The sequence below is a fragment of the Pyrus communis genome, chromosome 17 (genome assembly GCF_963583255.1).
Source record: "Pyrus communis chromosome 17, drPyrComm1.1, whole genome shotgun sequence".
Classification (NCBI taxonomy): Eukaryota; Viridiplantae; Streptophyta; class Magnoliopsida; order Rosales; family Rosaceae; genus Pyrus; species Pyrus communis.
This window is the reverse complement of record NC_084819.1, coordinates 12411273-12423902: the sequence shown is the minus strand read 5'-3', so window position 1 is coordinate 12423902 and position 12630 is coordinate 12411273. Positions and strand designations below refer to the sequence as shown.

Genomic DNA, 12630 nt, shown 5'->3' with positions numbered 1-12630 from the left:
GGTCAATGAAGATCAGAGCAATCAAGTTTAACGAGGAGGAATCGGCGGGTCAAAGCCCAATATGAAACTGAGGGCATTGTGCCGTTTTGAAGGACGGTGAACGATCGCATTCTCGTTAATTTTTGGGTAAATTACATACTACCCTTCAGATTTGAAGTCTATTACAATTTTATCCAACATTTTAAAAATATTTTAATTTCATATCTCACGTAATATTTTATTTTAAAATAATACTTCAGTTAGATTTTTCATCTATTGTTCCGAAAAGAAATAAAAATAAAAATAAAAAATAAAAAAAAGAAACCATGTCTTCCACATCCCCATCCCCAATAACCCCATCTCCTCCTATACTCCATCCCCATCTGCTCTGTGCTTGTATGCAACAAGAATCTTCCGTCGCCGCCTCCATCCCTATCTGGTAGTCCATCTCCAACAAGTCCATCAACGACAACCTCACCGGCTCCGTCGTCCTCGATGCCGCACCTGTCTCTGTGGACTACACATCATTTCCCATCTCTTCTCCCACCTCATCGGCTTCTTCCGTCGCAGACGATGCCACCACGACAGCTTCGGCAGCCTCTTGCATCGCTGCGGCTTTCCACCGTCAATCTCCGTCTTTGGCGAGTCTGTCGTGACCTCGTCGGTCAAAAACCGCAGACTTCAGTGCGGGAACATCGAGGCACGGGGTTGTCCACATCCATCTTGTCGGACGAAATCGAGGCGTTGGGGCTAAAATGGGTGGTGCCCCGTCGCCAAATTAGCCTCTCAATCTGCTGAGTCGTGTCGAGATCGAACTCGGAGTGACGTAATCGACCAAGTTGCGACGCGAGTTGTGAGATCTCGAGTTGTTATGGTGGTAATTGGAAGCGTAGTTAGCAGACAGGTGCGGCGTTGAGGACCTCTTTTTCCGTCGGGTTGTGATGGTGGTATTGGGGACGAAGAAGGCCAAAATCCTTCATCCCAGATCCTCTTTTTCATTTTTAAAGTTTTTAATTATTAAAAAATGGTTTTTTAAATAACTAATCTTTTTTAATTATTTTTTATTTACTTGATACAAAGTTGGCAGCCACGTCAACATTTTATATTTATCATGTCATCACTTAACGGTTTACTTAACGGATTTTCTAACGGATGTATGAAATTGAAATAAAATGATAAGGAAATATATGAAATTTGAATGTTTTAAAGATATTGTATGAGATTGTAATAGATCTCAAACCTGAGAGGGTACTATGTAATTTACCCTTAATTTTTAGTACAAACAAAATTATTATTCAAAACTATATTAAAGAGAGGGGAGAATTTGAACTCGAGATGCAGTGAGTTGAAGAAGAATGCTCTAAGAACAGAGCAATCAACCATTTGCACACATTCATTATTACTTTTTGCACTTCTCTTGTTATGCTTCTTGATTGTCCGTTAATTTGTTCAATTTATTGGCTAAAAAAGATGTAAAAATTCAAAGAAGACAAATATTGTTGTTAACAGTCATCCTCTTCAACTCACTATGTTCCGGGTTCAAACTCTCATTCCCCTCCCTAAAATTCATCCTCTTTAACTCCGTGTGGAATTCAAACTCTCTTTTCCCTCCCTAATATAAATTAATGTAAATTATCTCAGGTAATAAAACAGAAGACAAGTGCCGATCAATGCTCTTTTTAGGAGGAAGGTGGAAGGAAAGCCCATAACGGAAGGCTCCTACGAAGGCTTCTTTATATTTCAATGGACCGCTGACCTATCATTTTCTGGTTCAAAACATGCCTAGCCCACATATGCACACAGAATCGTTCGTATGTCAATTTTCTACTCTTTTTTAAAATACAATTTAATATTTACTTAAAATAATGGTGACCTCGTAAATATCTAGACGAATCAAACACACCAAAAACACAAATTGCTAACAACTACTACAAAATACAGATTAAACGATCATATTTAGGTACGTAAAAATAAAAGATAAGACTTGGAAAAACAAAAGAAGAATTAAGTTAAGAAAATCAGTAAGTGTTAATTCAATTAATATATAACGTTGTTGTACATCCAATAAAATTAATGAAAGAATAAAAATGGGAATTAATGAAAATAATACAATGGTGAGCCCTCATGGTATGTAACAAGTACATCAAAAAATTATGATACAAAAGCATCAACTTTTGGTGCCATCTTCCCGAACAACAATTTTAAGTCATTCTCCAACGGTGTCAAGTTCAAATCCATCTCCAAGCTCATGACCCTCTTACTACTCGACCTTGTCAATACTGGAATCTTCGAAGTGACAGCTGAAGGAGCATAAGAAAAACTGGCCATGTCCATATTAGAAGCTCTGTGCCTCCTCATATGACCACCCAAGGCTTGTCCCATGCCAAACTCCAATCCACATATCGAGCACTCGTGAGTTTTAGCCTTCTTGTTCATAACCATGGACTTGTCGTTTCCCTTTTCACGTTCATCTTTACGGTCTTCATCATCACGACTCATCGATGTTCTCGGCCTCTTGTGGCTTGCCCTGTGACCGCCGAGAGCTTGGAACGACGTGAACGTACGGTTGCAAGTTTTGCACTCGAACACATCGTTTGAACATGTTTTGAACTTGGTCTCCATGCCAAATGATGGTAGCATTAGACACTTTGCCATGTCCAAACCCTTTAATCCAAACCCTAATTCTTCTCCTCTCATATCTCTCATCATGTCTAAGCAAAAACAAACGTGCAAATGTCAAATGTCTCTAAAAATTGAATGCAAAATGTTGTGAGTGAATGAAGAGGAGCATCCAATTGTGATCGTATTTATAGAGGAATATAGTTTCTAGTGTTTGCTTTTGACTTTTTGGAAATGACTATCCTGTCCTTGGACCGCGTTAAGGAAACGGCTAGTGTGGTGGGTTTTTTGTAATCAGCGAGTTTGACCCCTTTTGTTCGTTTGACTTGTAATCGTTGTCTTTTTGTAATGAATTTAGAATTTCAGATTAGATCATATCCACGTGTTGAATTGTATACCTTTATGTACACGTGCGTGTGTGTATACCGTGTGAGCGTTGACCAGTTTTGGCTTGAAAGCAGATAAATTCGACCAGTCAAACTTGATGCAGCGGGTCGTGAGCGGAGGGCTATGGCCGTATACTACTGTGGAGGGAAGCTGCCAAGTAGCTTCTGAGTATTTCAGATTGCTCTAAGCATTGATGTCAGAAAAGCACTTTTAACAAAAAAAGGACCCAGAGAATCATCTGTCTTACTTAAGAAGGAGGATTATTCCTTGGTCCGTACCAAACAAATTGGCAGAAAACAATTGGTAAATGAGTTACTACTGCACCTAATATTCTGTGTTTTTTCAAGACAATAAAATAAAAAACCGTGGGCTTCCTGCCGAATGCGAATGGAGCTGAGAACCAATGACTAATTTTGTTTTCATTCATCCACACATTTTTTTACTTTAATTTTCTTCTTTCTCGCCCATAAATATGAAAAAAAAACTTGCACAAAATGAGAATAATTTGATTTCTTCTTTTAGCCATAGATACTAATGTGACGGTGTCTTAAATCAATCACTTGACGTTGTAATATTAGTTTGTGATTACAAGGTGGCGACCCTCGTGTAGGTAAGTCTTCAACATTATTACTTTAATCAATTAGAGAAGTTGGAGAAACTTATAAATGTTTTCATAGACGGAAACTACAAAAATATTACAATCATAATTCTTTCTTAACTTCTAAGGATTAAATGGGAACGAACACAAGACCCTGCCATGCGTCGCTCTCCGAATGAGCTGCGTGCACCGACAGCATAGGACTTTTTCGATCAGCAGAAAACAACTCGGAACTCATCAGTTGATGAGCATGTTTCGATATTTTGAAACGGAACCTTATACAGCAGGTACTTTGAATTCTTCTCTCAAAATTCAGTTGACATCCGCGAAAGGAGTTCTAGGACCCGGCATCTTGCTTTCCATTTGGCTCCGTTTTAATTTGATATCAGATGAACCGTCTTCTTTGACTTCGACAGAGCTTCTCATCTCCTCGATAGATTCCAAGCTGGGGATAGCAATGACTTGTTTCTTGGTCGCACCAGCATGCTTCTCCACCTGTTTAAGCATACCAGTCAGCAATGACATTACGCATGCAAAGAAGTTGACCGTGTACTATTAATAAAAGCACATACCAAATAATCTTCTACAAAGCACTTTTCCGCTTGATTTCGTATAGTTGATACGCCATCACCATGCTTTTCTTGTACTGATTTAAGCTGATCAACGCACACAGCCGTCATGGAGTCTATTTCCTTTGTCTTTACATAGTCCAGCATTAGCGAATCTGCAGGTATTCAAATCACCAGTTAGGCATTGTATACGAGTGAAGCACTTAGTTCGTTGTATAAGTAAATTGAAATTACCATTAACGCATGACAATGTGTCGGCGGCTAAAGCGTTGAAATCTGAATCCACACGGGAAGATGCAGAAACAAACTTTTCATGTGCAGAATGGTTCGCAGAGATATTTTCCCTGTTGAAAGCAAGGAATTGAAATTTCAACGGAGCATTGGAATGGTATAACAAACTATGACAACAAAGTTTGATGCGTCAAAGTTGGAAACTTACTTCACAGTGGATTCGATATTTGCAGCACTGTTCTGATTAAGAGTATTTATGGCTGACTGGGCATTTTCCCACTGTTTCCCAGAGTAACCCACTCTCTCTGAGCTGCATATACCATGTGAAGGGAAAAAAAGGTTATGTGGAGTAATAAATTGATAGGGGGAAACCCCTGCAGCATGTACGCATGCTCAACGTTGCATAGGGTGCTGCAATACCAGAATACTATGCGCTATATTTTCCTACAAAAACAGAGGATACAATCTTTTTGCACTATATTTTCACGTTTAGTTCAAGTTTAAAAAATAAAAGAAAATAAAAATTGAGAAGAAAATGAATAAACTCACCACTCTTGGAGGCAGTTTTCCATGATTGCCTGAGATTCAACCGCTGAGAATGTGTCTTTCATAAAATCACATTCCACCTTTCCGAAATATTCGCTCAATTCCGTCCTAGCATCCCTTGCCACTTGTTGCATGTTAAAGATTGCCCTTTGCAACCTGGTGTTGTCTTCTTTACTCTTTTCCTGGATGTTGGTTGATGCCTCCGATACCTAATATTTTTTTTTTTTCTTTCTAAATGTCAAATTACGAAATACCTACAAACCACTCTTCTTCAAGCGACAAAATAAATCAAATACTTACCATAAAGGCTTTCTTAGATGTCAATGTTCCAATAATTACTGCAATTTTTTCCATAGCATGTTTTTCCTCTCTACAAGCTTCTTCCTGTTTCAAAGCAATGAAGGCTCATCAGCCTTACATATATCATCGTGTCAAAACACACCTGTAGGCTTTGGGTGTGCTTACCTTAAACATCTTCTCAAAATTCACCAATTGGTTGACTCGTTGAATTTGGGTTTCTTCAAGATTTCTCATAACTTGACAAGCGCGGTCATGGAGGTCATCAAAAAAGTTACCAGCGGCCTTCGAAATTACTTCTGCTGACATCAAGCTTCTTTGCAATCCCTACAGTTTTACTCAAAGATTAAGAATCTCTAATCATTTTTCAAGAGAAAATTATAACAAGTATGAATTACCTACCTCCTCTTGTTGTTGAGTGGAGAAAGCCAATAGCTGTTTCTGCTCATCAAGAGAGTGCTGAATATCTTGGATGACCTCGTTGGCTTCCTTAACCGCAGTTTCAAGAAACTATAAAGACGAACATTTGTACTATGCTCAGCTAATAAATCAAGAGCATCCTACGAATGGTACATGAAACTTTTTGACACGATACCTTCTCAACAGCCTCTGTATGTGATAATGTCTTAGCATTTATTTGGGTCAGGTCAGATGATGCTTTCTTTTGCAGCATGTTGGTCAGCTCCTTCAAGGTTGTTACTCCAGAACTATATGTCTTTGTTATCTTCTTAATCCTGGATTCCAGTACCTGTGCTGCCTGATAATAGCAACAGTTTTAATAAACAGATAACCATGGTGAAACGAGGCAAGCATAGTACATGACATAGCCAAGTCTCTCTTACATCACATTTACTCGCAAGGTATGACTGAACATGTTCCTCCATGCATCTTAGTTGATACTGCTGTTGAGAAACAGACCCCAGGATGATCTTATGTAGGTCTTTCAAGCTCCGATCAAGTTGAGAACCAAATGTCAAAACAAAGCTCTGATTTTCTTCTTCCATCTTGTCTTTCTGATCTGCAGAGAGCAAAAAAGCACCTGACTTGCGTGTACATATGATGATGCAATAGTTCACGAGAAAGGATTTTGGATGACATGTGAATGCTTAGGTTAAAATATTCATCATCTTTTCGAGTCAGATGTACTGTTCATCCAGAAGAGTAAATAAAACTAGAATAATCATTAATCATTTGCCAATCACCAAAATGCAGGACACTAGTTACTTTTCTGCATGCATGGGGCATGCTTATGACCTTGCATGCTGAAGTTAATTAATCATACCTAATTTTTCATAGAGGGAATTCATTTCCTCTGATGCATTCTTCAAATCACTGCGCAACTCCTTTGCCCGTCCAATTAAGAGATTTTCTGATATTTATGAGCACACAGACACGCCACCATTATTTCAAATAAAGAGAGTTTTTCAAAAATATGAAAAAAGAGGTACAAAATTTTCTCAATTTCCTTACCTGAGACTAGCATTTTGGAGATGATGTGCTCCTTCTCTTTCAAGGTTGAGGTGGCTGTTTGGTAATCCTCTTGAAGTTCAAGCAGAGCCTTGTTACAGTTATCCAGATTTATCTGAAATAGACGAAGTCAAATTCCTGATAAGATGCATAAACTGAAAATGAGTAGAGCAAAAACATAGGTATATGATGCATACCTTGCAGTCCTTGAGCTCACTTTGTAAATCCAGCTTCTGTTCTTGTTCGCTGATATAGAGATCACGAAAACTTTCCGCTTGCTGAAAGAAGAAGTGAGTTTGATGACTAGAATATCATAGAAGAATAATTAATTGAGGAGAAAGCAAACTGTACCTTTTCTGTGAGGTTGAGGTCATTCTCCAATTGCTCTATTCTCTCAATCCTAGCCTGCAAAGTTTTCAGATTTAAACGATGAAGCTACATTAGTACAAAATTACAAATGCAAAAGGGAACTTAAACGCCAATCTTTGAGAAGGTCCACCTTTTTTTCAGCTTCATCCTGGACAAATCTTTCATGCGGAATATAAACACCATTCTTTTCCCGTGCCGCTCGAATATCTGCATTCAGTTTTGAACAGATTAAAACAAAATTAATCTCCAATCCGAGGTTATGCAATCGTCATCCAACCTTCTTTCATTCTCTCAATCTCTGAATACAATTCCTTTAGCAGCACAGGTTTTGACATTTTCTGGTTTGCCTGCAAAAATAAACCTCATCATCATCATAGTCATCGCATAAAGCAATACATTTCAACAAAGAAAAGACTGAAAGAGGAGGATGAACCTCGGGTTTGTTTTTAATGTTCTTGGCACGATAGGCATAATCCAGTGTGCTTAGAGTTTCATCCATGCATGAAGCAGTTGGAGAAATTGTGGCAATGATGCAGGTTTTTGTTTTTCCTCCCAAAGAATCTCTTAAAAGTCTTGTAAGCTTACTGTCCCTGAAAAAAAGAGTCGGCACATTAGATTAAACGTATAGATAAAAGAAAAAAGATAGTGAACCACAAACTGATTAAATAAAGATCGATATATATCATGTCGTACCTGTAAGGTATATGAGTGGAATGTTCCACTAGTGCATTTATGACACGGCCCAGAGTGAGCAAGCTCTTATTTATTTCCCCTGCTTCTCTTGCACGTCCCTACAGTTTATAACAGAAGTTTTATCAAGCTCTGAAAATTCAATATTATTGCAAATTCATTTAAAAGCTAACTTTGGGGTTCTGTCATTTCTTGGGATTTTTATTAAAAAAAAAAAAAACACCTATACTACTAGAACAACACAAGGAGCCTAGATATGTAAAAACGCAAACAAATATACTACCTGGGCCTGATTCTGGCTGCAATTCCAGTGACTAACAAAATACAGCAAGCTTAAGCTTAGAAAACTTATTATAGTACCTCTCGTGCACCTGAACGAGATATGTTTTCCGATCCTGCCAGATCCACAAGATTAATTTTGCCACATTTAATTAGCTCCTCATCTCCAACTGTTGCTTCTTTTATGAGGACAGTAATGGAAAATACAGAATGAGAGCGACTGCAAACAAAGAAAAAGGGACAAGAGTTAACATGAAGTGGTCCTCTGGTGTCAAATATCTTTTTAGTGACTGAGGAAAACATACCTACTGCGCTTGTTCAACAGAGTGTCTGCTGTACGCCTCTTGGCAGACCCTCGTTCCAATAGAGTATAAATTTCATTTACACTATATACATATTCTTCTTCAAGGCCTCTTACGATCACACAACCCTTTCCATCCTCCATCAACGAAATAGATTTCTTTTGCCTGTCGTCTGCAGTTCTTGGATTCTCGTCGGGTGCTAGTAAATCAGTTATTTCTTCATTATATATTTCCAAGAACGTCACTTTCACACTATAGTCAGCATCTTGTGCTTCAAGTGTATCAAAAATTTGACGAACAGCCCGTGGAATAACACCAGCTTCAGTAGGCAAATTGCCACTCTACAAGAAACAATATGTGTACATTACAATTGCCAGAAGAGAGAAGATATCTTATATTGTCAATCAAAGCAAGTATATGGCAAGATAATCAATCTGTAGATTCTATACCTTATTTCTCATCCCGCCCTCCATTGTGTAAGTTTTACCAGTTCCCGTCTGCCCATAAGCGAAAACAGTGCAGTTGAATCCCTCGAGAGCTTCATTAACTATCGGGGAAATGGCTTGCTCATATATTGATTTTTGCTGTGCTTTTGGCCCAAAAACCTTGCAAATTTTAATAAACAAAAATGGTTTTTACATGTTGATCGAAAGAGTGTTATGAAGTGACATTATCAGAATGGAGACTTGCTTGTTTGTCATTTACCCTGTCAAAAGTGAACAGTTTATCTACTTGCTTGTTATTTAGACTTTGCATAACAGTGACCTCTCTTTTCTGTTCATTACAGGATACCACCTTCTGGATATTCAACTTCTGCTCTTCATCACTTAAAGGCCTGAAATCAAATCAACAATAAACCAACGGGATATTGCTTAGCTTTTTGAATCAAACTTGAGCAAGTTTCGATAACTCGATGTCATGAACCACTCTGGCATAACAATGTTACACTACAAATCCATGTCAAATTAAAACAAAAATTGAAGAAATGTTACACTGCAAATCCATGTCAAATTAAAACAAAAATTGAAGCTACACAACTTCAATGACTAGAGAAATACGTACACAAACAATTCTATGGTCCAGATGTTGAAAATTATATCAACAATTAAATGAGGAGCGGAACATATTTCTATCACATTGCAACCACCAAAATGATCATTGAAATTCCATATCAGAATTTGAACCACAAAAAAAAAAAAAAAAGATAAAGGGAGACTAAAACTTACCTGCATCTGAGAAGAACTTGCACATTAACCTCTTTATCCTTGTCTTGACGATTTGGATTGTACTCAAGCGTTTTGCGCCGCCTTTCGGGACGAGGAGTAAGAAAAGGAGATGGGGATGGTGACAGCCCCATCCCAACTTTCCTTGTCTGATCAGGGGTGATTGCCATCACCCTTTCACTCTTCCTAAACCTAAACCAACACCAACACAATTCATCACAAATCATATAAACCATATCAGCTACACAATAAAAAAAACCCCTAAATCCCTAGCAACAAATTTAGAAACTTTTCGTGCCGATTAATTAAATTGATTTTAACTAATCAGCATTACCAGAAGAAAACCCTAAATTCCGTCTTTGGTAGAAAAATCCTTGCATTAGGTTACAATTGAATTGGGATCGAAAACTCGAAATTACCTTTGTGATTTTGTGTATCCTGACGAAGTCCAACTCGATTAACAAAATCAACCGGAAAATATATGAAATTTTTCGACCAAGAGAGAGAAAGGGGAATAAGGAGAAAAAAAGCTTTCTTCCCTCTTTCGAGCGAAAGAAAGGGCCTTTAGGGTTTTCAGAGAATTTGAATCGAATCGGTGGATTTGAAAAATGAGGAGGAAAGGTGGTGTCTAATTCTCCAACGGCTACCGTGCGCTTTTGTATAGGGGGGAAGTGGCCGTTGGGGCGAGACGGACTTCTATGCGTTTTTCAAATTGGGTGGGGCCGCCCGGTGATAATTCAAATGAGGCGCGTATGTTAACTTGCGTCTGGGTGAGTTCATAAAAGTGAACTTCCATATGTACCCCTATAAAGAAAAAGAAGAGCGTAGTTTAAACATGATTCTCATTTTTGCAGTCTCCTCAGAGAAAATATGCGAAATACACAATGAAAATTTTGAATTGCTAATAATAACACTCGTTAATAATATTACAATATTAATAAAACTTCTTGAAAAAGAGAACTTCCGTGTAAAACTTACTTCAAACATGAGCAATAAAAATCTCATCTAATTATCTAATCTAATCTAACCATAGAAAAATCGAATAATGATTATTACTTTTTTTTATTAGTTTTAAAAAATGTTATTTAGCCAAATAGAATCTTTGCTAATTAGTCATAAATTAATGACCAAATTTTTTTTTTCCATAATCAATGAAATATTCATAATAATTATGTATAGATCAATGAAGCATGACACATGGATTTAGGCTAGTTAGAAAGTAACATTTATATTATTTACTCCTCAGTTTATTTCTTTTCTTATCTTCTCTCCTCTCTCGTTCTTACCTATTATCTTCTATCTCTCCTGGCTATCTCTCCTGGCTATCTCGTATTTTTCTTCGCCTCTCTATGATGAAGAACACGAGGTCATTGGCGATGGTTAGGACCACTAGATCCCAACGGCTTAGTCGCAGAGACTACGACATTGTGATTAACACGATTCCTTCCAAAACCCAACATCCTCCACAAGATCATGAAGCAGATGGTGGTGGTGAGGTTTGCACGCGTACCTTAGCTGTGCAAAACTAGGAAATGGGACATTACAACGTAGCATTTGAATCCAAATGTAAAAAATGGAACCAAAAAGTGGACATTGCGTTGGAGTGTCTGAATCTAAATGTAAAACACAGGAGTCGCGTGGATGTAAATCGTAGGAGGCATATGAGTGATGCGTGAGATTGACCTGATTAAAAAAAAAAAAAAGGAGACTTTGCACACTGCTTAGTTGCAAAGTCTAAATCCAATGTAAAAGAAAGAAACAGAAATTGCGAGAGTCACACGAAGTGTGAAGTCTAGGAGGTGTGTGATTGACCTAATTCGAAATAAAAGAATTTGCACGTTGCTAGCTATAGTCACATGAATTAGTAAATTTTGTTTCATTGACCTATTTATTTATATTTGAACAAACGACAATATCTGTACTAAGGGGGGTGGGAGAGTGGGTTAAGCCCTATAATGTGATTCAGCTTCGCATTTAGCAAGAATCAAACCTAAAACATCTCACTTGCAAGTGAGAGGAATATCACTATATCGTAGTACTAAATGACCTCTTTGACCTACTGATAATTAAAATAAATTTAATTGATATATTGTCAATATCATAACATTTATTGATTTTGTTAAAATTACCCTTTTAAAAAAATATGAGTTAATTTTGTTTTAAAGTTGTCGAACCACTGATAAATGTTGTGCAGACCTTAAAATGTAAATCTAGTTCGTGCACGTTATTAATTTATGCAAAATTCTTATTTCTAAATGTGAAGTAACCTCTCAACAAAATATACGCATAGAGTTGCACAATTAATTTTAGAATTATTTAAAATAGTGATGTTAGAGAGATTATATTTTTGAATATTATTTTGTAGATCAGAGCAGTTCCACCGAAGGTGAAATAGCCCAGCACCCAGTCAAAAAACTGGGGGTCTGTTAATCCACTCCACCCCACAAAACTGCCTGGCACCCAGCCCAAGCCAGGCAAGAAACTAGCCCATTTTTGACTGACCAGGGACTGGCCTATTTGGTTGGTGCGTGTAACTCACTCGCGTGTGGGCGCGAGTAGGGGACAAGGGTGCAGGCGGCAGGGCCCGCTATCATCCCACTTGCTCTTCACCCGGAAGTAGGCGATGTGGCCATCTCTATGCTGTTGGATTTTCAATGGCTAGTTTTTCTAGACCGTTGGATTTCCAACGGTAAAAAAAATTGAATTTTACTTTTAAACTGGACCGTTCGATCACAGATCAACGGTCCACAATTTTCCCCCAAAAATTAAAAATAAAAATAAAAATAAGGCTCAACATCAGAATTATGACCGTTGGCCACGTGGCAGCTCCTTGGCTCTTGGATTTGAATACTTTTCAAATCCAACGGTCCAGATAAGTTAATACATTAAAAATTAATTAAAATTATAAAAAAATACATAAAATTTTTTAAAAACTTTTTTTTTCTATAAATACCTAACCCTCATCTTCCACCTTACACCATATTTCAATATTTTTTACACTTTCAACATTTCAATATTTTCTACACTTTGAGAGAAAAAAAAATGACTTCGTGGAAGCTCATTGAAGATGTTAC

General features: G+C 37.6%; 2 protein-coding genes across 2 annotated transcripts; both read right to left on the bottom strand.

The window, feature by feature from the left end:
- Nucleotides 1–1975: 1975 nt before the first annotated feature.
- Nucleotides 1976–2752, bottom strand: LOC137723764 (zinc finger protein ZAT11-like). The gene has a single exon (XM_068462954.1). The coding sequence runs from the start codon at nt 2686–2688 to the stop codon at nt 2131–2133; it is 558 nt and encodes a 185-aa protein (XP_068319055.1). The 5' UTR covers nt 2689–2752; the 3' UTR covers nt 1976–2130.
- Nucleotides 2753–3616: 864 nt separating this feature from the next.
- On the bottom strand, nt 3617–10159 carry LOC137723297 (kinesin-like protein KIN-5B). Its single transcript, XM_068462452.1, has 24 exons — nt 9976–10159; nt 9560–9748; nt 9039–9168; nt 8783–8938; nt 8337–8674; nt 8113–8251; nt 7756–7853; nt 7496–7652; nt 7340–7409; nt 7193–7269; nt 7045–7098; nt 6891–6971; nt 6697–6808; nt 6509–6595; nt 6069–6244; nt 5822–5983; nt 5629–5736; nt 5395–5553; nt 5230–5313; nt 4933–5138; nt 4592–4693; nt 4387–4496; nt 4156–4307; nt 3617–4078 (listed from the first exon to the last, which is right to left on the bottom strand). The coding sequence occupies exons 2-24, from the start codon at nt 9724–9726 to the stop codon at nt 3896–3898; spliced, it is 3108 nt and encodes a 1035-aa protein (XP_068318553.1). The 5' UTR covers nt 9727–9748; nt 9976–10159; the 3' UTR covers nt 3617–3895.
- Nucleotides 10160–12630: the final 2471 nt, after the last annotated feature.